The sequence below is a fragment of the Suncus etruscus genome, chromosome 6 (assembly GCF_024139225.1).
Source record: "Suncus etruscus isolate mSunEtr1 chromosome 6, mSunEtr1.pri.cur, whole genome shotgun sequence".
In the NCBI taxonomy this organism is placed as follows: domain Eukaryota; kingdom Metazoa; phylum Chordata; class Mammalia; order Eulipotyphla; family Soricidae; genus Suncus; species Suncus etruscus.
This window is the reverse complement of record NC_064853.1, coordinates 56,395,360-56,417,605: the sequence shown is the minus strand read 5'-3', so window position 1 is coordinate 56,417,605 and position 22,246 is coordinate 56,395,360. Positions and strand designations below refer to the sequence as shown.

General features: G+C 35.6%; 1 protein-coding gene across 1 annotated transcript in view; it reads right to left on the bottom strand.

Annotated features, from left to right (window-relative positions):
• The window catches only part of PLD1 (phospholipase D1), a 212,008-nt gene that overhangs the window by 103,094 nt on the left and 86,668 nt on the right, over positions 1-22,246 (bottom strand). The window contains exon 12 of the mRNA XM_049775678.1: positions 8,776-8,857. Coding sequence (XP_049631635.1) covers positions 8,776-8,857 — 82 coding nt within the window. The remainder of the gene's footprint in view (positions 1-8,775; positions 8,858-22,246) is intronic.

Below are 22,246 nucleotides of genomic sequence, written 5' to 3'. Positions count from 1 at the left end.
AAAGACAGAAAGCACTGACATAAACACCTAAATTACTAAATTACTGTTCTCAGCAGAGGATACTTCATGTGTGTATGGTGTGTGAAGGGGGATGGCGTGTTTAGGGGGATCATGATGGAGGGGTTGGGCACTGCTAAGTCCTTAGCACTGTTGCATTGGTTCACGCTAAAGGGCTCTGCATGCAGAGTATACACTCCAGTACTTCCATTCATCTCCCAGAGCTGAAGATATTTCCTTCTCTTCAAGAAGGCTCGCTATTTTGATTCAAGAGACTGCTTTATATTTCTGTGTAAAAATGTGATTATGGGTTTTATTGACAAGCCTGAACCCCTTTGTAATTAGATATGTAGAATGAGAACCTAAATCTTTGAATAATCCTTTGGCGCTAGTTTCATTACATAAATCACACATTTCTAAGATTGAAATATATAAATTAGCTACAGGGATATGGTTATCATAATTATGATGCAATTTTTCTTACAACCCTCAGCACTAAATGACATTTCATATTAGGTCATAAAAGGGAAACATCAATTTAGTTATTACCCAAAGAAAATATTGTAGTTTTCCATGAAGTATATGTTGGTTATATGGCAGCACCACTAAATCACTCTACAAAATATCTGCACAGATTAAAAAAAAAACACATATTTTAATGAACCATGTGGACCTTTCAAATTCATTAGTACATGAAGAATGTAATCTTCTAACCCAGTACTTCATGAAGTCAGTGGCTTTCTGGAACTAAATTATTTATGTGCAGTAATGTTTTTAAATTTCTGAAATGTCAATTTGGAATGATCTGAGTGTTAAAAATTCATGACAAAATAATAATGTGGTACAGCTAGATTATATGAAATGTACCACTGAGAAATTAATATTTAATAGTATTGCTAATTCCTTAGGAGAAAATTTAAATCACTGTAAGCAATTTAAAAATGACCAGTTTTAGGAAGTGAATGAAATTGAAACAAAACACAATTCTCAGTCAGTAAGATTTACTTGGCCTTATTGTTCCACTGGGACCTCACTAGGATTTGTAGGGCATTAAGGGAAAATAACAAAAGTTAAACTGTTGTAGAAAGACGATAGGTAAATTGAGGACAATGAATAAGCACATGCCAGATTTCCCTCCTGAGCTCTGCTGGCATTTTCTAGATGTTTAGAGTTTACTTCCATTTCTTGTAGGCACCCTATATTCATGCCATCTATTTCTACTACCATGAGTTCTCCCACACACTATTTTGACCAGATTTCCCTTCACTCACCACATATCTCTACAGTATCCAATTGTGTTTCACTAAGTCCTAACCTTAGACTTGGTTCTCAAAGACACCAGATGCAGATGCAGCCTATCCAGCTTGTTCTCCCCTCCTACCTATGCTGGGTGTAATCATCTGGTGTAAACAGCCTATCATCTCATTGCAACTGATGGAATCTTCTGAATTCGTATCTTCAGAACAGTTTCTCTGGTAGCTAGAGAGATAGTACAGGACTTAAAGCACTCATCTTGAGCAGGTTGACCCTGGTTCAATCCCTGGCATAGCCTATGATCACCTGAGTATCACCAGGAGATAAGAGCCAGTAGTAATCTCTGAGCACTGCTCGGTGTGGCCCCCATACAGACAAAACCAATACTAAACAAACAAAAAAATCTGTTTTACATCACATTTGTATCAATCTAGATCAGGTATGCTGAGCACCACCCAGTGTGACCCATTAAAAAAAATGGGGGTGGTGTAATGCCACGGCATGCATAAACTTAGGGAAACTCAGGAGGCACACCAGATGTATCTCTAGATTTTCTTGGTGTGAAGAACTGAAATAGTCCCCACAGGGTTCCTCAAAAGGCCTGCTGTGGACGCTTCTTCCCCTGCATGAATAGTTGAGGAATTCCTGAAGAGATAAATCCATGCTTGGAATGACATGTTCTGTCATTATTTGGCTACCTCTCCTTTGTAAAATCTCAGGCAAAAATATGGCCTCAATCAAATTTTTTTCAGAAATCCCAGCACCAACGATTACTAAGAGAAACACTTTTCTGGATAATATTTAGCACCAAAATCAAAGGCTATTTTTCCTCTTTTTCAAATATGTCCTTACAGCCTTAATGCCTGTTAATCAAGGGCATAGCCAGAATACAGATTCTGGGCTATTGACTCTTCTCAGAAAATGGGAACTGCACTTTGGGGGATTTGGCTCCTTCTAAAACAATAGAGCTCACTTCAGTGAAGACCACATTCCTAGATTTTTTTTCTACTTCTTTATATCCCTTATTTTGCATTTGAAATTAGCTTGCAAAGAGCTGCCTTGGGTTGTGACCTTCTCTTTTGTAACTCAGAATTCTTACAGCTCACACCCATAGTTTAAGTTTTGTTTTAGGTTACACTTTGTTTACCTTGTGATTAGAAACATTTTTCTCTATACCTATGACTGATTTTGCCCCTTATAAGCCCCTCTACTTATTATATTAAATTTGTCACACTCCTGTCAGAAGATGTGTTGGCCCCATATACTTATGTGTGTTTTCATTATTTCATATTTCGTATTTTGCCACCTGTGCAACCCACTCTCCCTGAAGTGGATTCATTGAAATCCCATTGGTGCTGTAGGACAGAAGCCGCCTGCAGCATCTAGATACTACTTCCTTATTTTTAAAAGTTGAAATGCCCTAAATTCTGTTTGCTTTGAGAGGTTGCCCCATCTAATATAATATGGCATATCAGACATATATGTTTTTCTCCTGGTTTTAGACACTGTTCAGAGATACAGTAGACCCCTGTGTAGATTTTTAATTTGCTTCAAATAAAATATTGTATCTTTTATTTATGTATCATTCCTTATTATCAGCCAAGTTCTCTGCTAGTAGCATTTAACAAACAACTTGCTGATTGAAAAATAAAACAGAAAAATAATGATTAAGGATTATGAGATGTTTACTAGATTGATAATCTGTCAAGGCCAGAGAAACTTACTAAATGGAATCTTCAAGAGAATGGGAGATAATTACCATTTCATGGAGAAAAAAAAACATGGAAAAAGTTATAGTCAATACAATTTAAGGAAATAAGGTTAGTAAGGACTCAGGAAATTTTGTTATAAAACTCATATCCTAGTACTGAGCCCAATACATGCAACCTAGGATCTATAAATAAGGGTTGGATACTTCTTCATGTACATGACATCTTTACGTGATTCTTAAAAAATGATGATTTATTATATACTGATTTATTAAATGAACATACAAATAATGTCTTTTCAACTAAAATATTCAATTTCATGAATAGAATTTCTGCTGAGACAATGAATTAGACTAGGCAGTACAATGATTCTATCTGGCAAAACATGACTAACATAAGACCTATCAACCTATTTTACTTCATTACTCACAGGGAGATCTGACTATTGATAGTTCTTGAAATCCCAAAATCATGGTGAAAATGGATTTAAAGATATGAGGTTGAAAGGAATCAGAAAACATGGATGAAAGGTAGGAAAAATAAATGTGTAAAGGTCATAAGAAATAAAAGTACTGCCTCAATTACGTAAGTTCTATAAATTCTTCTTCTTTTTTTTTTTTTTTTTTTTTTTTTTGGTTTTTGGTTTTTGGTTCACACCCGGCAGCACTCAGGGGTTACTCCTGGCTCTAGGCTCAGAAATCACTCCTGGCAGGCTCAAGGGATCATATGGTATGCTGGAATTCGAACCACCGTCCTTCTTCATGCAAACACACTATCTCCATGCTATCTCGTCAGCCCCAGTTCTATAAATTCTTAAGAATTTTTATTTATATTGTAGTTGTGTTGAACACCATTAACCCCAGAGTATAGCGAAGAGAACAGAAGGAACTGAGAGAGAGAGAAACTCAAAAGCTCTTCTATATTCTCTTCTATACTTCAAAGAGAACTTCAATAATGAATACAGCTGTTTATATTGAGCAGGTGACCAATCAATTATAGATCAATCAATTTACAGATGTCTATAAAAATGTTCTATTGCTTTTTATCCACATAAACAGATGCAGAATGCATTTGGAAGTCATGGGCTCCCACTACAGTGCCCACTCTAAAATTTTTAGTGTCTTAATTTTAATTAAGTCTATAATAACTCCTTAATATTTTTGTCTACAGTGGTACTTGGAGATATAGGATGGTCGTCCTAACATTGCAGTCTACACTATATTACACACAAAAGATCAGTGCTCATTAAGATAATGTCCTGACAAAAACTCTTTTTTTAATATCTTTATTTAAGCACCATAATTACAAACATGTTTTTAGTTGGGTTTTAGTTATAAAAATGAATGCCCTTTTCACCAGTGCAACATTTCCTCCACCAATGCCCCTCAACTCCTTCCTCCCTCACCCCTTGCCAGTATTCGAAACAGGCATTCTACTTCTCTCACTATCATTGTCATGATAATTGTCAGTTTAGTTATTTCTCTAACTGGACTCACCACTCTTTGTGGTAAGCTTCAAATCGTGGGCCCATCCTTACAGCCCTCATCTCTATTGTCTCTGGTATTATTACAATAATGTCTTTCATTTTGTTGAAACCCATAGATGAGTGAGACTATTCCGTGTGTCACTCTCTCCCTTTTATTTCACTCAGCCTAATAGTTTCCATCCTGACAAAAATTCTAATATATTTATTTTCCATTTGATTATGCCTGACATGATCTAATGTTTATGTCCACAGATAACAATGGAATATGCAACTGCATGCCATTGAATCCTGTTACAGTGCTCATTCATTGAGTATGTTATTGCAATTTATTTCAATTGAAGGTAGTTTACCATTATATCATAATGCTCCTGGTTGCAGTTTGCTTTCAGTAAAGGAACCTGGATGCTCAAGACCCGCTAGACAATACTTCATAGTGTAGACCCCTCTTACAGTACTCATTACCAAAGCACTTAGTATTCGCTAGTGACTAGACTTGAAAGTTACGATTGTTTTAAGAGTGCTGTATACACCAGGGGTGGCAAACATGTGGCTCTCGAGCCGCATGCGGCTCCTGGCCAAAATGAATGCGGCTCTTGCCTCTTATCATTCTTTTGTATACTGTGGCTCTTTGCCAAGTTTGGATTTTGTTCTGCTGCTTCTGAGGAGGGACCTCTGAGGAGACATCTCCGAGCACATAGTCCCGCCTCCAGGCTGCGTCCTCCAGTCTCCCATCCCTCGAAAACAATTGCTTGCACGGGCCAGCGAGTGGGGGACCCGTGTGTCACATGTTGTATCACATCTTGCCGTTATTTCTTAGTGTGGAGGATGCAGCACGCCCTCAACATCACTGCAGGATTTTTACCCTCACTCAAAATGGCAAAATGCAATATGTGTTTAATATATTATTGTTAAAATTAGATGCTTTTTTGTGTTTGTCTGTTTTGGCAGGTCACTGCGTGGTGTGGCTCTCTGACTCTCACATTTTAAAATTTTGGCTCTTTGTGTCGAACTTGTTCGCCACCCCTGCTATACACAATCTAAACCAGAAAGCCGTAACGTTTAACCTCACCAACGATGATTTGCCTAAAAAATGGAAGCTTTTACATCTGACTTGCCAGCTTTATATTTTCTAAGCATTCTGACCCACTCCAACTGGGTCAGCTTTTCAATTGCAACTTATGGATCGATCCTCAGTGTCTGTGTATGTTTGCGAATGAGTGCATGTGTTGGCTACCTCAATGTCTGTCTAATGTCCATTTGTAATATACATAATATCTGTCTATGTTGTATATTGTCCTTCCCAGTTATACATATAATAACTCTTCCTCCCCATACCACTTACCACTTTACAAATCCTTTGATATCCCTTCACTCTCTCACCTCTGCTCTGTTATTTCTCCCTATTTAACTCATTTACTCATTTGTATCCGTGGTTCTTAAATCCTCAGGAACCAGAATCTTTCCCCCACCCCAACCAGCTGCCAACCAGCTCCCAAAGTGAAAAGACAGCCCACCTCCTCTCATCCCAAGAAGAAGCCGTCCTGTTGCTGCTGCTGATTTGTTCTCAGTGGCCCTTTTTCTCCTACCTTCTTTTGTTGTAGACTATTGCTCATTACCAGATTAGGTTTTTGAGAAACCCCCAGCTCAAGGACATTTCCTGGTCTGTGACTGCTGGGAGCCATTTTTCAGGCTCCACAAGATCATGTCACAGGCTAAATCTGTGCTTCAGATTTTATTCATCCCCACCACCAGATTGTCTCAAAAGACTTAAAGGGGACATGTATATCTCCTTCATATATTTCTTTAGATGCATTTCCTTAATAGGTATAATTCTTATTGTCTATTCCCTGTGCTGTAGCAGTTTTCTCCATTCCTTTTTTTTTTTTGGGGGGGGTATGTTTAGTAGGAAAATCTAGTAGATAAGTTTCTCTTTTATTAATGAGTTCATGTTAGAATCAGGTTATAAAGATTATTTAGCTTGTTACTTTTACCTCCATATTCACCAGTAATATCATGTAGCATTGTTCCTTTTTACATAGGCACATTAAAATGGGGGAAATCTTACATATGGAAGCAAGTTATTGTCTAATAGATATAGTGGTGGTATAGATGCGCTCTGAGATTATTGGTGGAAGGAGGTCAACACTGGTGGTAGGAATGGCCCTGATTCACTATATCTCTAAAATTCAACTATGGACAAGACAAAATCAGAAGACTTGTCACCCTTTGGTAGGTCCAAAAGCCAAGATCGCGATTTACAGATGACTGGCTGCTAGAACCATGACTAGACTGTATACAGCCTGGGACCAATAAAAAAGCCTTAGTCTAGGGTTTGAACTACGACCTGCACAATAAACACGATCCCCAGTTCCAAAGGTCTGGCAGAGACCATTGTAACGGAATGGGGCTTCTGGAAGCACAAAGAAAGACACTATCCTAGGTGCCATCCTAGGTTCAGTGCAAAGACCAAGACCACCAACCACAGAAGATGGATTAAAATGACACTGAGTGAACAGAACTTCTAGAACCACAAAGACTGACTTCATCATAAGTCCCACCCCTGGATCTGTGCAAATACTCAGATCTCTAGACACAGAGGCCTGATTGTATCACCCAGGACAGAGCAGAAGTCTTCCAAACACCACAAAAGCACCACCGGGAGAGTAAATGACCCTGAACAGAGTCTATAGTTAATCCCATGACAATATACTCCAAGGATGGAGAAACCCCATATCTCTTAGGCCAAGTGAATTCCTTTTCGAATGACCCCAATATTTACTTGCCAGGGCAGGAGGGAAAAAACAAAAAAACAAAAAGCACAAAACATTGTTTATTTTTTATATATTATTTTATCTTCATTTATTATTATTATTTTTATTTACCTATCTATTTTTGGTCAACTTCTCTGTTTGGGTGTGATTATTGAAGTTGTTGTCCCCAGTTATACTTATTTTTTCTCTTCCTTTCTGTTCTTTCTTTATGTGCTATGCCATGTTTCTTATATCAAGACCATGGCGGGGTTTTTTTTTGTTTTTTGTTTTTGTTTTTGTTTTTGTGGTGCTTATTGTTATTGTTGGAGTTCTCACTGGATATTCGACACTTCTTTTTGTACTGGTGGAGTGTTTCACCTTCTTTTTCTCCTTCGTCTCTCAAACCAACAATGAGAGCCTCTAGAAGAATTCCGCTTATTTTCGGCGTATTAGACTTTTACCCCAGTTTATTACTTTTCTCTTCTTCAAACAAAACCACGTAACTTGAACTAGCTAGTCCTGCCCCCCAGTTAGAGGGGGAAATAAGGGAGGCACCAGGACCAAACAGGTGCAAGACTATAAGTAGTAGGCTAGATACAGAGGGGACCACATATTCTAGCAACTCTGGGGGTGAGGGAAGAGGATATGGGAGGTAGGACAAAAACAGAGGTGTAGGGAGGACAATTTGGTGATGAGAATCCCCCCTGATTTTATGTAAATATGTACCTAAAATATTATTGTCAACAATATGTAAGCCACTATGATCAAAATAAAAATTATATTAAAAAATTCAACTATGAGGGACTTTGTAGATCACAATGGTCTCAATAAAATAAAATTAATTTATGTAATAGGTTAAAAAATTGACTTAAATAATGTAAGAAGGCTATTTCCTTTATTTAGATGTAATAGTAAGCAGGTTATTTCCTAATTTGGACATGATAATTACTAAATAAAATATATTTGAATTATATATAATTTAGCTGACTAAAGTTCAATTCAAAAAAAATTTAGCAGAAAATGGCAAAAGGCAATTATTAATAAACTATACTATTTAATTTACTACTTCTATATAGGAAGGAGCATATTTGATACATAGAATTTATATTCAACAGGAAAAATGTTTATATTACTATTATAAGCTATTTGACTAATATAATAAAATATTTAATGTTTCTATTTTTATATCTTTAATATCAGCTGGCCTCCTCTGAGTAAAATTATTCTCAGAAAGACATTGTCCTTTATTCAAACAACAGAATAATAAATAAAATAAAGTTATAGATTTCATTTCAATATTTAATAGTAAATAATAAAAATTAATTTCAATTTTTGCCTATAAAATTAAATGTCAATAACTGCTAAATAATTAAAACTGCTATATGATCAATGTTGTAAATTAGTTTAAGATAGTTATATGATGAATACAGGTAGAAAAAATTAGAACCAAATAATTTTGAAATAGTAAATATTCTAGATTTTTTTGGTCAAATTCTAAGGAAATGTTTTAGGTAGTGGATAAGGGATTTGAAAAAGAAAAGACATTTTGAATTTAAATATGTTTTTGTAAAATACTTACTGCTTTTCGTTTAAGAATACAGTCCAACCGCCAGTGATTTCCCTCCACCACAGGGCGCTTCAGGAAGATTTCTGGACTCAACCTAAGATCAAGAAACCAAGAGATCAAAACTTCAAGAAACTACACAGGGTATACAATTCTGGCTGTGACATAAAAAAAATAACACTTTTAGCACAACAGCAATCATCATCCTCAACTGTGGTGTGATTCTACAGTTCTTTTTTTAATTTTAATTTTATTAAGCACTATGATTTAGAAAGTTATTCCTAGTTGACTTCTAGACATACAAAGGTTTCAGCACTAATTCCTCCACCAATGTTCCCAAGTTCCCACTCATATCCCACTGCTGCCTTTTTAAGTTTGGTTGTTAAAGTTATTGATGGTGTTATTTGGATCTATAGGTCTATCATTCCTTAATTTCACTGATGTACCTGTGTCCCCTTAATCCCTAGGCCCTGTTATTTCTTATCTGTCTTTCTTTCCTGCCCCTCTTTTTTTTTCCTTTCTCAATACTGTGGGGGCAAATAGTGATCTGGTATCCCCCATTTAAACAACTATATTTTCTTGTACAATTATTTTAAGTATTACACGTAAGTGATATCATGTTGATTTTCCTTCCTTGGCTTATTTAATTTAACAGCATATCTTTAAATTCCATACATGTTGTATGATTTTACTATTCCTTACAACTGTGTAGTATCCCATTGTGTGTAAATCACACATCTTCATTATCCACTCATCACTGGACATCTAGGTTGTTTCCAAATCATAGCTATTTTACTGAGTGCTGCAATGTATAGTGATATTTATAAATTTTTTTGAATGACTGTCTTTCTGTCATGGAGTTAGAAACCCAAAAATGGGACTGCTGGATCATATGGAACTTCTATTCTGAGTTTACTGAGAATCCTTCAAACTATTTTCTAGAACAGGAAGCATTCTGGACCAGGAAGCATTCCCACTAGCAGTGGATGAGAAAATGGGAGTTCATTTTTCACCACAGCTCTGCCAACACAGCTTGTTTCCAGTATTTTTAATATGTGTCATCCTCATTAGTGTAACAAGATATCTATCTCATTGTCACCTTAATTTGTATTTTCATAAATGATGGCCATTAACCCATGTGCCTGTTGAGCATCCATTGGTCTTCCTCAGAAAGTTGTTTGTTAAGCTCCTTTTCCCATTTTGATAGAGTTTTTAGATTTTATTGTTGTTGATCATTGTATGTAATTTACATATCTTGGATATGAACCCTTTATCTGATGTTTGAGTGAAAATAATGTCTCCCATTCAATAAGCCATTTTTTAGTTTTAGACTGTGTTTCTTTTGCCATACAGAAACTTTTTGATTATATGTGATCACATTCTTTTAGTTTTGGTTCTATGCAAATGGCATATTATTATTGAAATCTCCTTTAAGCTTTGAGTCTTAGAGAGTTCTTCTCGATGTACTTTATAGCTTCAGATGTTATTTTAAGGTTTTTGATCCATTTTGAATTGACTTCTGTGTAAGATATGAGGTACGGATCTAGGTTTAATTTGTTACAGGTGGTTCTCCAATTCTTCTAACACAATTTGTCTATTTTATTTCGTGCTTTCAGCATTTTTATCAAAATAAGTTGACCATATATATGGGGGGTTTACTTTGGATATTCAATTCTAACCCATTGATCAAAGAGTCTGTTTTTATTCCAGTACCACACTGTTTGGAGCATAATTAAAAGTTCTGGGAGACTATGGACAACATCCCATGAAAAGAGCTTTTATTACATCAAAAAATTAATACATATCCATATTTATCTTTTTACCCTTCTATCACTCTTTTTTCCTCATCCCTTAGGTCTTCCCCTTCCCACCTTCTCTTCTTCTCCACAATCAAGAGGGGCATAACTCATAGCCAGAATTTTATTTCTCCTTCATACTTTCAGAATACTCAGTGTTTGAACATCTTTTCTGCTTGTTTACAACACTACAGAAAAAATAAGCAAAATTCTGAATAAGAAAACACATGATGAGTTACATGTGTGCCCATTGAGAATGTTATTCTTCATTGATGAGAAAGAAGCATACAGAATAGAAAAAGCAGCTTTCTAATGGATATTGCACAGGGTATGATGCTTACAGAGCATAGTCATATTATAATACTAAAGGAAGATTCAAAAACCAGAAAACACCATGTCAACAGTACTAAGGATGTTTCATTAAAGATTTCTCACTAAGGTGTGCAAGGATATACTCAGTAGTAAGTAGAACATATGTCTCAAATGTGTGATGTCCTGGGTTCCAACCTGGTACAGTTGAAAAACAAAACAAGGGGAAAGAAACAAATTTCTCATTAGAAGAGATAAAATTATTGCTTTAGTCACATTTACTTGAGCATTTTATTACTCAAACTAAAAATTGTTTCAGTTGGCATATGCACACTGATTTCAAATACCAAATTACAGCTACTATGGTGCCTGAAACTTTCTAAGCAAGAAAGAAATGTTTCCTGATAGATGAAAACATTTTCCAGTGGGAAAAAGCACCCTTGGCTATTTAGCAATGCCACAGGCAGTAAAAAATACACTGGAAAACATTTTCCAGTGGGAAAAGCACGCTTGGTTATTTAGCGATGCCACAGGCAGTAAAAAACACACTATGACTCATTTTTCCTGAAAGGGTTGAATTCAAAAATTAGTTCCTCAGTTAAATCTTTATGTATTGCAGCACCCCTGCGATGACAAAAAGAAGTAAACAGGCAAAACTGTCCCAAACCCATTCTATTGAAATTTTTATCTGCTCTAAAAGAACAAGAACTATAAAATATTAATGTCTTAAAGAATTCTAGAATAAAATATTATTTTGCCAGAGTGTCTGCTAAGAATGTAAAACAATAGCTTTTAAGGTAAGAAACAAGAGAGATTGAAATAAATGTTTTTACACACCACTTACTTTAGTTAAGGAAAATAAAATCCAAGAGAAAATATACCTCAAGGAAAAATAAATAAGCTAACAAATGGAAAGGTATGTACAGCAGAGCACTGCACATTTAATTTGAAGTATGAACCAAAGGTAATCTAGATCTGAACAAACAAAACATTTTAGCAATTGAAGACAAGAGATCTAGATTAAAGAAATTATTTTTAAGTGTAAGACTTCATCTCCAAGTCTACTAGTTCATAGAAGGTAAAAAGTTGTGTATATGCTTAATTTTATATGCATTATATCAACAAACTTTTGGTTTAGAATATCTTTTGAAGCTATACTTGAAATAGTCTTAATATCCACTTAATCTATAAATCATAATTCAAAATAATATCTTATATTCTGAACATTCAATAAAATACAACGAATAATTTAAAAATAGTTCTTAATTTTGAAAATAATACATAAACTAAACAAAAATTGATATTCATTCTACAAAGTATAAAAATGAACTTATGGCAAGGAGAAAACAGTTATAACCAACAGTATCATGACATCAACATCTTTGCTAAGTAATTATTAGTAAAGCAACATTCAAAAGAATTGCATAAATATTATTTTACATAATTAAGGACAACAAAGATAAGATAAATAATTACTGTGTGTCACTAAAAAGAAAGATGACAGTTCTTGGATGCTGACTGTAAGATGTATCCTAATTTCTGATAAGTTAAAATATTCTGAAGTAAGTGATTTTTAGAAGATTTTATAGCTTTAAATGTGAGAAAGACAAACTTTTAACCAATTAATAGAGCTTCTGTCTTACGAAAATATAAAAAAAGAACAAATTAATTCTAAATTACTAAGGGAATAGATAAAACTAGAACTCAATAGAATACCAAAAAAATATAAAAGGTCCAGTGAAACCAAAAGCTGGTTCTTTGAAAAGATTAGTATAATTTATTAACTAGAATTAAACGGTGGAGGGATTTAACTATTCTAGGTTAGAACAAATATGGAAGCACAGGTACCTCTTCACAAACTTGATTTAAATCTATTTGGCTATGTATCTAGAAGTGGGGATGCAGATGCTTCTATTTTAAATTTATTGAGGAACTGCCATATTGTTTTCCATTGTGGCACAATGTTTTAAATACACACCAAGATACTTGGACAGGAGTTACCAGGGAGTATACTAAAGGGGAAGGAAATGTTCATTACAGGATATGAAGTTTTGCTTATATGATATGGGTGAGTCCTAGCACTCTGCTGTACAGTATTACTTCTAATCAATCAATCATTTTGAAAATATTTTCTAAGAGGATAAATATTATTTAAGGGAGTACCTTATGTTAATTGGTCCTATCACAAAAATAAAAACAATATAGAATAAGATAGAATAAAGAAGATAGAAATAACATACAAGAAAGGTAGAAATTTTAGATAGGGAAGATTATGGAGGTAAAAATGGTGATGGTTTCATAAATGCTTACTGGTACAAATTAATCAATTCTTATTTATTATATGTATATAGCGTTTTGAATGCCAATATAACAGTATAGTACTTATAAAGTAAATTTTAAAAAGTCATTGAAAAATAAAAGATATAATCTCAGAAAATAATATTATAGTGGCTTGAGTGACAGTATAGAGAGTAGGGCACTAGCACACAGCTGACCCAGGATCAATCCTCTACATTCCATATGAATGGAAGCTCTACCAGGAGTAATTCCTAGATTCAGAGCCAGAAATAACCTCTGAGTACTTTTGAGTGTGGCACAAAACCAAAACCAAAAAGTTATGTAAGTTATAATATAAACTTTGTATAAAGTATGTATCCTTATATTCAAAAATTGAAAGTAAAAAATTGCATAAACTGATTTAGAAAAAAGAAAATATATTACTATAAAAATGAATGAAAGACAAAAACATTAAAATTTCTGAAGACATTAAAAAAACATTAACTGTATCATTAAAAATGGAAAATTCCTTGAAATTAATAAGCTATCAAAATGAAAGCACAATGGATAGTTGATGATGACAAAATGGATTTCTCCCAAGAATGCAAGGTTGATTTAAATGTTGGAAATTGGGAGCAAATTAATTGTGTACTAGGTATGGTGCTTGCCTTGCATGTGAAACTTAGGCTAAACCTTCAGCACCAAATGTGGTCCCGTGAGCTCACCGAGGAGTGTCCCTAAGCAAATAACAACAACAATACAACAATAATAATGAGTTGATATTGGCAACCAAGCAATTCAATTCACCACATATAGAGAAAAATAAATTTAATAATTTAAAACTTTACAAAAGTTAATATCCATTCACAATAAAACCTCTCGAATTATAAATAGAAAATTTCTTCAACAGAAAAAAAATTGCTTGTAAGTTTACCTAAAGTGTAATAACAAGAAATGAAATGCTTTTCACCAATGACTGGGTATCCTAGCCAATGATAAAGCAGAAGAAATGTAACAACAAATGAAACAAAATAAAAGATTAGAAACAAAAAGTTTCCATAAACACATGACATAATCATCTACAAAGAAAATCTTTAGCAACCAAAAAAGAGCCACTAACACAATAGGTGAATTGAAGCATCACCTGCAATTTTTTAATGCTTGAGAGATCATTTGCAATTAAAGAAAATAAATTACCTAATTATAAAATAAACACAATGTGATTTATATATGAAAAGTACCAAATGTACCTGAGAACAATTTCAAAAAATCTAACGAGCTGTTTGATATTCTATCTAACCTGAACTGGACCCTCTCACCTTTCCCACCTCCTCCCATTTTCCACCCACATACCTTTTCCTATACCTTGCCTATAGGGAGAAACTGAAAATGAGCCTTGGCACAAGTAGTAAGAACTCCAGGAATCTCTATTTTGGATTCAGGAGAAAGAATAGGTTCTTCAGAGTGTAAAAGGAGTGATAGTAAGGGGACTTTAGGTGCCTCAATATTTCCACTTCCACTAGAAGAGATATAGTTCCAAAACCATAATATAAATGCTTAATGTTACTAAGCTCTGGACAAAAGTGGCACTTCACATAGTTTGTGGCCAGCCATAACACTAAGTCTATGTCTCACCTTTCTAGCTAGAGCACTAAAGAGGGAAGCTAGGTCGAATGCAAAAGAGAGGGAGGAAATCAAAAAAAGGAAACCTATGCCCTGGGGGAATAATGGGGTATGGGAACACGGGTGATGACATTGACATTGGATTGACACTGGTGCTGGTATTGGTGTTGAAATATTTTATGTCTAAAATTTAACTATCAATAACCTTATAAACCATGGTTCTTTTATTAAATAAAAATAATTTTAAAAGCAATCCTGTGAAGCTGTTTTATGAACTTCTAGTTCACTCTTTACATATGTGTGTGTGTGTGTGTGTGTGTGTGTGTGTGTGTGTGTGTGTGTGTGTATAAACACCATAATTACAACATGTTTGTAGTTGGGTTTCAGTTATATAAAAGGACACCTCCCTTCACCAGTGCAATATTCCCACCACCAATGTACCCCATCTCTCTCCTCCCCCACCCCCTGCTTGTATTCCAGACAGGCATTCTATTTTTCATACTCTCTTAAGCTGACTGCAGAAATTTGATCTAGAACAGTCCCATAAAAGTAAGCTGCTGCCCAAACTAGCCACTAGGTGGAGCCCATGGGGCCATAGCTGAACAAGCAAACGGATCCTAAAATTAGACAGAAGATTAACTGGAACTCTGCCTGAAATCAAAGAAACCAATTGCTTTTTAAAAGAAAATACTATTATGACCCATAATACTAAATTAAAACTCAGAGTAATTTGATATTCAAAACTTCTAGAACACAATACAAAGTCTAGTTGGCCAACAAAGTAGTCAGAAAAATCTCAACTCACAGAAAAATGATAATAATGGCAAATTTTTTTGTCACTGTTCTCAGAAGTTAGGGGGAATGCTCTTAAAATTAAGGGAAAGTTTCATGAGAGAAACGCATACATATGCATACACACAAAGAGAAAACTTTACATTAAAAATATAGCTTCAGAAAATGAAATATTAATAGATAATCTCAGAACTTTAAATTGTTGGATTTTTTTTTGTTTTGGGGCCTCACTGGGCAGTGTTCAAGGGATACTACTTGCTCTGGCAGGATGCAGGGGGCTTTATAGGATTAAGGAGAACTGAACTGAGGTTGGCCACATCACTCCAGCCCCTCACTAGTATAACTGTTATGAGAAAGTAGAGATTCAGTAAGTTTAATATTTCATATTAAATGGAAATAAATTCCATTCATAAATGGAAATCATTCAATCTTAATAACAACAAAAAGGGAAAAACAAAGGAAAAAACTACCTTAGATACTTCTGGGGCAATACTAAAAGATTATATTTATTTCTTAAGATACTCTGAAGGTGAGAACAAACAAGAAAGTGTAGACAAAAAGCCAAAAAAATAATGGCAAAAAATTCTCAAATTTAGTAACATAAACTTACATATTCAGAAAATTCAATGAACTTTAAAAAGAATACATCAAAGCAGCGCAATGCTAAAAATTAAAGGCAGAACACTCAAAAGAAAACATTATATTGCTTAGAGGGAAACAATGATTCACATGGATGAGCTTTTCTATAGGAAATGTGGAAGTCAGAATTAATTGGAGTAATGTGCAAACAAGTGCATATAGATCTTTCATGATTCAGTATTAAGAGAGAATCCAAACTTTAAAAAGTGGAAACAAAAAATTTGAGCATGGTTCTAAAAAAGCTAAGAAATGTTTACAATGAATCACCAGGAAATATAGTTAACATGAAAATGTGTTAAATACAAATGGAAACATCAATAAGATGCCACAACATATCCTTTTGGAATGGACAACATTCAAGGAGAAGGACAATATCAAGTGAGAAGGAAGGCTAGGAACTCGTCTGTTGCTAGTATCATCTTATATCTGCTATTATCAAAAGTCACAAAAACAGGAACCAAGGATGTGGCACAAGAAGTAGAACACATGCTTAGCTTAGGAAAGGCTCTAAATTCAATCCCTGGCACCATATAGGCCCCCTGAATAGCACCAGATAAGATCCTGGTGCCACCTAAGTCTCACAGGATAAGGACCTTCTAGCCCCAAAGCATCAGCATTGCCAGATGAGGAACCTATTTAAAAGAAATTAAAAGAGGGGCCAGAGGTAGAGTGTTTGCCTTGCATGCAGAAGGACAGTGGTTCAAATCCCGGCATCCCATGTGGTTCCCCGTACCTGCCAGGAGCGATTTCTGAGCGCAGAGCCAGGAGTGCCCCCACCAAAAAAAAAAAAAAAAAAAGAAATTAAAGGCAAGTTTCAAGTGCTGGTAAGAATGTGGAGAAAGGGGAACCCTCATCCACTGGATATGGTAATACAAATTAGTGCGATCACTTGGGAAAAAATGTTAAGAATCTAAAATAAATTGAAGAATAAGATTATCAGGGCTAGAGTAAAAGCTCAGGTTAAGATGCTTGCCCTGCATTCCACAAAGGTTTAACCTAACACTGCCAGGAATGATCCTTGTGCACAGAGCCTGTGGCCCCAAAGTGCAAACAAAACAAAAAATTAAGATTCAATTTACCGTATTTTCCGGTGTATAAGACGACTTTTGAAACAAAAGAAGTCAACCGAAAATTGGGGGTCGTCTTATACACCGAGTATATCCCGAAAAATGTTTCAATATGCCGCAAAACGTAAATTGTCTGAATATTGCCACAAAACGAATTTTCCAACTCAATCCTGCACCTATCACTGCAAGGCTGCTCGGACCACCTCTCTAACTCAGCCAATCCAAACAGGCTTTTTATGCATGCAAATTAGACAATGTTCTGGACCCGAATCTACACTGTCAAAAGCCTGCTCAGATTGGCCAGAGTCAGAGAGGAAGTCTATTACAGTATAACCTTTAAACCTTTGCTTGTTGTGATTGGCTCACTGTGGTACATGAGCACAGGAACACATGCAGCACATGCAACACAGGAACGTTCTGTCTGATACAGTGAATATAGGCCTAAACCTATGTTTTAACTGCAAAATTAGGGGGTCGTCTTATATGCCCAGTCTTCTTATACTCTGGCAAATAAGGTAAAAAGAAAAAGAATCACCATATACTACCCACCACATACTACTTCTGAATTATAAAATAAAAGGCACAAAACAAAACATATGGCCAGAGTGATTGCACAGTGAGATTGTATATTTGCCTTGCATGTGGCCTACCTGAATCAGTCCTTAGAATCCCATGTGGTCCACCATGTACCACTAGTAGTAATTCCTGAATGCTAAGTCAGGAGTAAGCCCTGAGCCCCATTGTGTGTGACTAAAACCAAACCAAATCAATCAATCAAACAAAACCAAAAACCACTATTCCACAGGAAAAAAAGAGACATTAACTTTATACTCATTGCAGCATTATTTATAATAGACAAGACAGAGAGACAACTTGAGTGCTCTTTGAACAATAAATGGCTAAAAAAGATTTAGTTCATAGTTCCAAAAAGACATTATTGAACAATAAAATAACAAAGTAAAGAAAAACTGAAATTTTGCTATCTATAATAACATGGATGGACCTCAAGATGATCTGTCAGAGAAAAACAAACTATCACATTATTTCACACATATGGAATATTAAAAAAAGCAAACAAAACAAAACAAAATATTTAGGAAGAGGCATTGATGTGGAAAAAACAAGCCAAGGGGATCTAAGTGTATGGTGACAAGTGAAAACCAGACTTACATTTATTTTTACTGAGATAAAACTGGCTTACATTGAAATGTTTTTTCATGCCTCTTCAAAGGGAACGAGGCTTTCTTTTTTCTACAATAGTACAAATATCATCATCTCATTCTTACAGTGCTGCTATAACATGCCAACCATTGCAGTTGCCAGGATATCTCCAACTTTATCCAAAGGTCCTTTCCCCAACCCTCTTTGAACACTCAGATAACTTTTTTTTTGACCATAGCTCAGTGTTTGAGAAACTATATTTATGTTTTTTTGAAAACTAGTTCTTGAAGGTGATCATGATATAGTATACTTAGAGGTGAGAGTATAAAATCACGTAACTGAGGTCTGAGTGATCATACAATGGGAAGGACACTTGCCTTGCATGTGGCTGACTAATGTTCAATTCCCTGGCATCCTATATGGAGCTCCGTGTCCTGCCAGAATGATTCCTGAGCACAAAGCCAGAAATAAGCCTGAGTATTGCTGGGTGTGACTCAAAAACCAAAACTAAGATCATATAACTGAAATTGAGCAGTGTTATAAACTAATAGGTACTTCAATTTATAACAAATTTATACAATTTATAACAAATTATAACAAATAGACTGACAATACCAATGATAAGGAAGAATGGGCACTCTCATACATTGCTGGTAAAACTTCAAATAATACTACTACTTTGGAAAACAGTTTCTTTGTTTTGTTTTGTTTTGTTTTTTTAATTGTTAATTTTATTTAAGCACCGTGATTACAAATATGATTGTAGTTGTATGATTACAGTAATGTAAAGAACACCCCCCCCCTTCACCAGTGCAAGATTCCTACCACCAATTTCCCAGATCTCCCTCCTCCCCACCCCACCCACACCTGTACTCGAGGCTTTCTATTTCCCTTATTCATTCACATTGTTAGGATAGTTCTCAGTGTAGTAATTTCTCTAACTGCACTCATTACTCTATGTGGTGATCTTCATGTCAGGAGCTGCACCTTCCAGCCCTCATCTCTCTTGTCTCTGAGAATTATTGCAAAAGCGTCTTTCATTTTTCTTAAAACACATAGATGAGTGAAACTATTCTGCATCTATCTCTCTCCCTCTGACTCATTTCACTTAGCATAATAGATTCCATGTACATCCATGTATAAGAAAATTTCATGACTTCATCTCTCCTGACGGCTGCGTAGTATTCCAGTGTGTATATGTACCACAGTTTCTTTAGCCACTCATCTGTTGAAGGGCATCTTGGTTGTTTCCAGAGTCTGGCTGTTGTAAATAATGCTGCAATGAATATAGGTGTGAGGAAGAGATTTTTGTATTGTATTTTTGTGTTCCTCGGGTATATCTCTAGAAGTGGTATAGCTGGACCGTATGGGAGCTCAATTTCCAGTTTGAGGAGGAATCTCCATATCGCTTTCAATAAAGGTTGGACTAGACGGTATTCCCACCAGCAGTGAAAAAGAGTTCCTTTCTCTCCACATCCCCGCCAGCACTGCTTGTTTTCCTTCTTTGTGATGTGTGCCAATCTCAGTGGTGTGAGGTGGTACCTCATAGTTGTTCTGATTTGCATCTCCCTGACAATTAGTGATGTTGAGCATCTTTTCATGTGCCTTTTGGCCATTTGCATTTTAGTGGTGTTGGCACAACTGGTTAGCCACTTGCAAAAAAGTGAACTCAGACCCCCAGCTAACACCATGTACGAAGGTCAAATCCAAATGGATTAAAGACCTTGATATCAGATCTGAAACTATAAGGTATATAGAACAACATGTAGGTAAAACACTCCATGACATTGAGACTAAAGGAATCTTTAAGGAGGAAACAGCACTCTCCAAACAAGTGGAAGAAGAGATAAACATATGGGACTATATTAAGCTGAGAAGCTTCTGCACCTCAAAGGAGATAGTGCCCAGAATACAAAAGCCACCCACTGAGTGGGAGAAATTATTCAGCCAATACCCATCAGATAAAGGATTAATATCCAAAATATATAAGGTACTGACAGAACTATACAAGAAAAAAACATCTAACCCCATCAAAAAATAGGGAGAAGAAATGAACAGACACTTTGTAAAAGAAGGAAAACAGTTTCTTAAAATGTGAACCATGAACCTAGCTCTTAGCATTGATGCAAATATAACTTCCCAATGATGGGTTGTCTTTGAATCAAATCCAACCCAACTTAGTATGATCCATGAGCTATGAATCATTGCTAATTTATATCAAGTTAAAAAAATAAATTTAAAGAAAGAAAAATATGTGTCATGGACTATACCCATATATAAGACTAAAATATTTATTACTCTTTGGTTCTTTATAGAAACATATTTGCTATCCCATTGAAAGTTAGTCTCTTAAATACTTTGAAATATAATCCACAGAAATACATTATACCTCTATTTCCAAATCTGTATCTTGTATTTATGATTAAAACAATTTATCATATAATCTTTTGTATATTTTAAATTTTCCTAAAACTTTAATATTTTAATAAGCAATTATTAAAGATTTGAATCTACCATTTTAAAATCATGAACATTAAATCAATATGAGTATTCTATCTAGAATTGTCTGAGTTTGTGAGACAGACATACAGTATCTCCTAAAGTCCCTGAGCCCTATGGGGTTTTGGACCAGGAACCCCTAATATTGCCAGAGTCCCAAAATATAGCACCTGACGCCGGCCCAGTGGGGCCCAACTGTGAGAAACTCTGAGTGCTGCCTGTGTGTTTGTCTCCTGTTCTGTCTCCTAAATCTCTTGGGAGTGGGCCGAAAAGGGCCCAGAAAATTCGCTCTCCCAGAGGCTCCAGAAGAGCACTTAGCTCTGCTTCACTATGCGGCCGTGCGCTCTTTCTAAGGAAAGAATGCCACTGCAACAAGAAAAAAACACACTAAGAACTGAGCTGGATCACTGAAGCCCAGCATCTCTCCCCGGACTGTCTTCTCTGCTGAGTGCTCGGGCCTAAGATTTGATCCTGTGTGAGGCTTCATCCACGGAGGGCTCCCCTTCCTTGGAGGCAAGTCGACCCACCCAGAAAGGGTGAAGCCAGAGGAGCATAGCCCTGCACATCATTTAACTAATGAATACACCACAACACCAAAATATAGCACCTGAGGGGCAAAATTGCATTCTCAATTCCTGCACTGAGCCTGAGACCTGCTTAATTAAGAATCATCAGCATGGCCCCAATGTCTCTTAAAATCCCCCAAATAAAGTAAACTAAAAAAATTGAAATACATTAGGGACTAGAGAGATAGTATAGTGGGTAGGGCACTTGCTTTGAATGTGATTGACCGGATTCAATACCCAACACTCTATATAGTCCCCTGAGCTGTGTCAGGAGTGATCCCTGAGCACCACTTAGTAACCCTTCTACCTTTCATCAAACAAAATAATCTTTATTAGTTTTCTTCTTGATTCCCCAGTGATAGAAATCTTATCTCTGGCCCAGTAGTACTCAGTCTAGAGGCTATGCTACTTCCACCAAAAGACTGGTCAAAGAATTAATCTGGGAAAAGACATAACACATTTGTTCAACATACCCATGTTGGTCAGTACTATGGGAATCCCACAATCAAGAGTAAGGCTGAGCTAAGTCCTTTTCTGGATCTGAACTAAGTCACAGCATTTTGCAATGGAGCTGAATACAGCATGATATACAAAGCTTTCTTTAGGACTAACTTTTATAGCATGGCCTAGTTACTTCATAGGAGACATGAAACAACACCAAGCACAGAAAAAAGGGTAAAAACAAAAGTCCTAGTGATAAGATAAGCAAGTACACCCATTAACCTTTAGAAAAGCTCTTTTCTAATACATCTAGCAA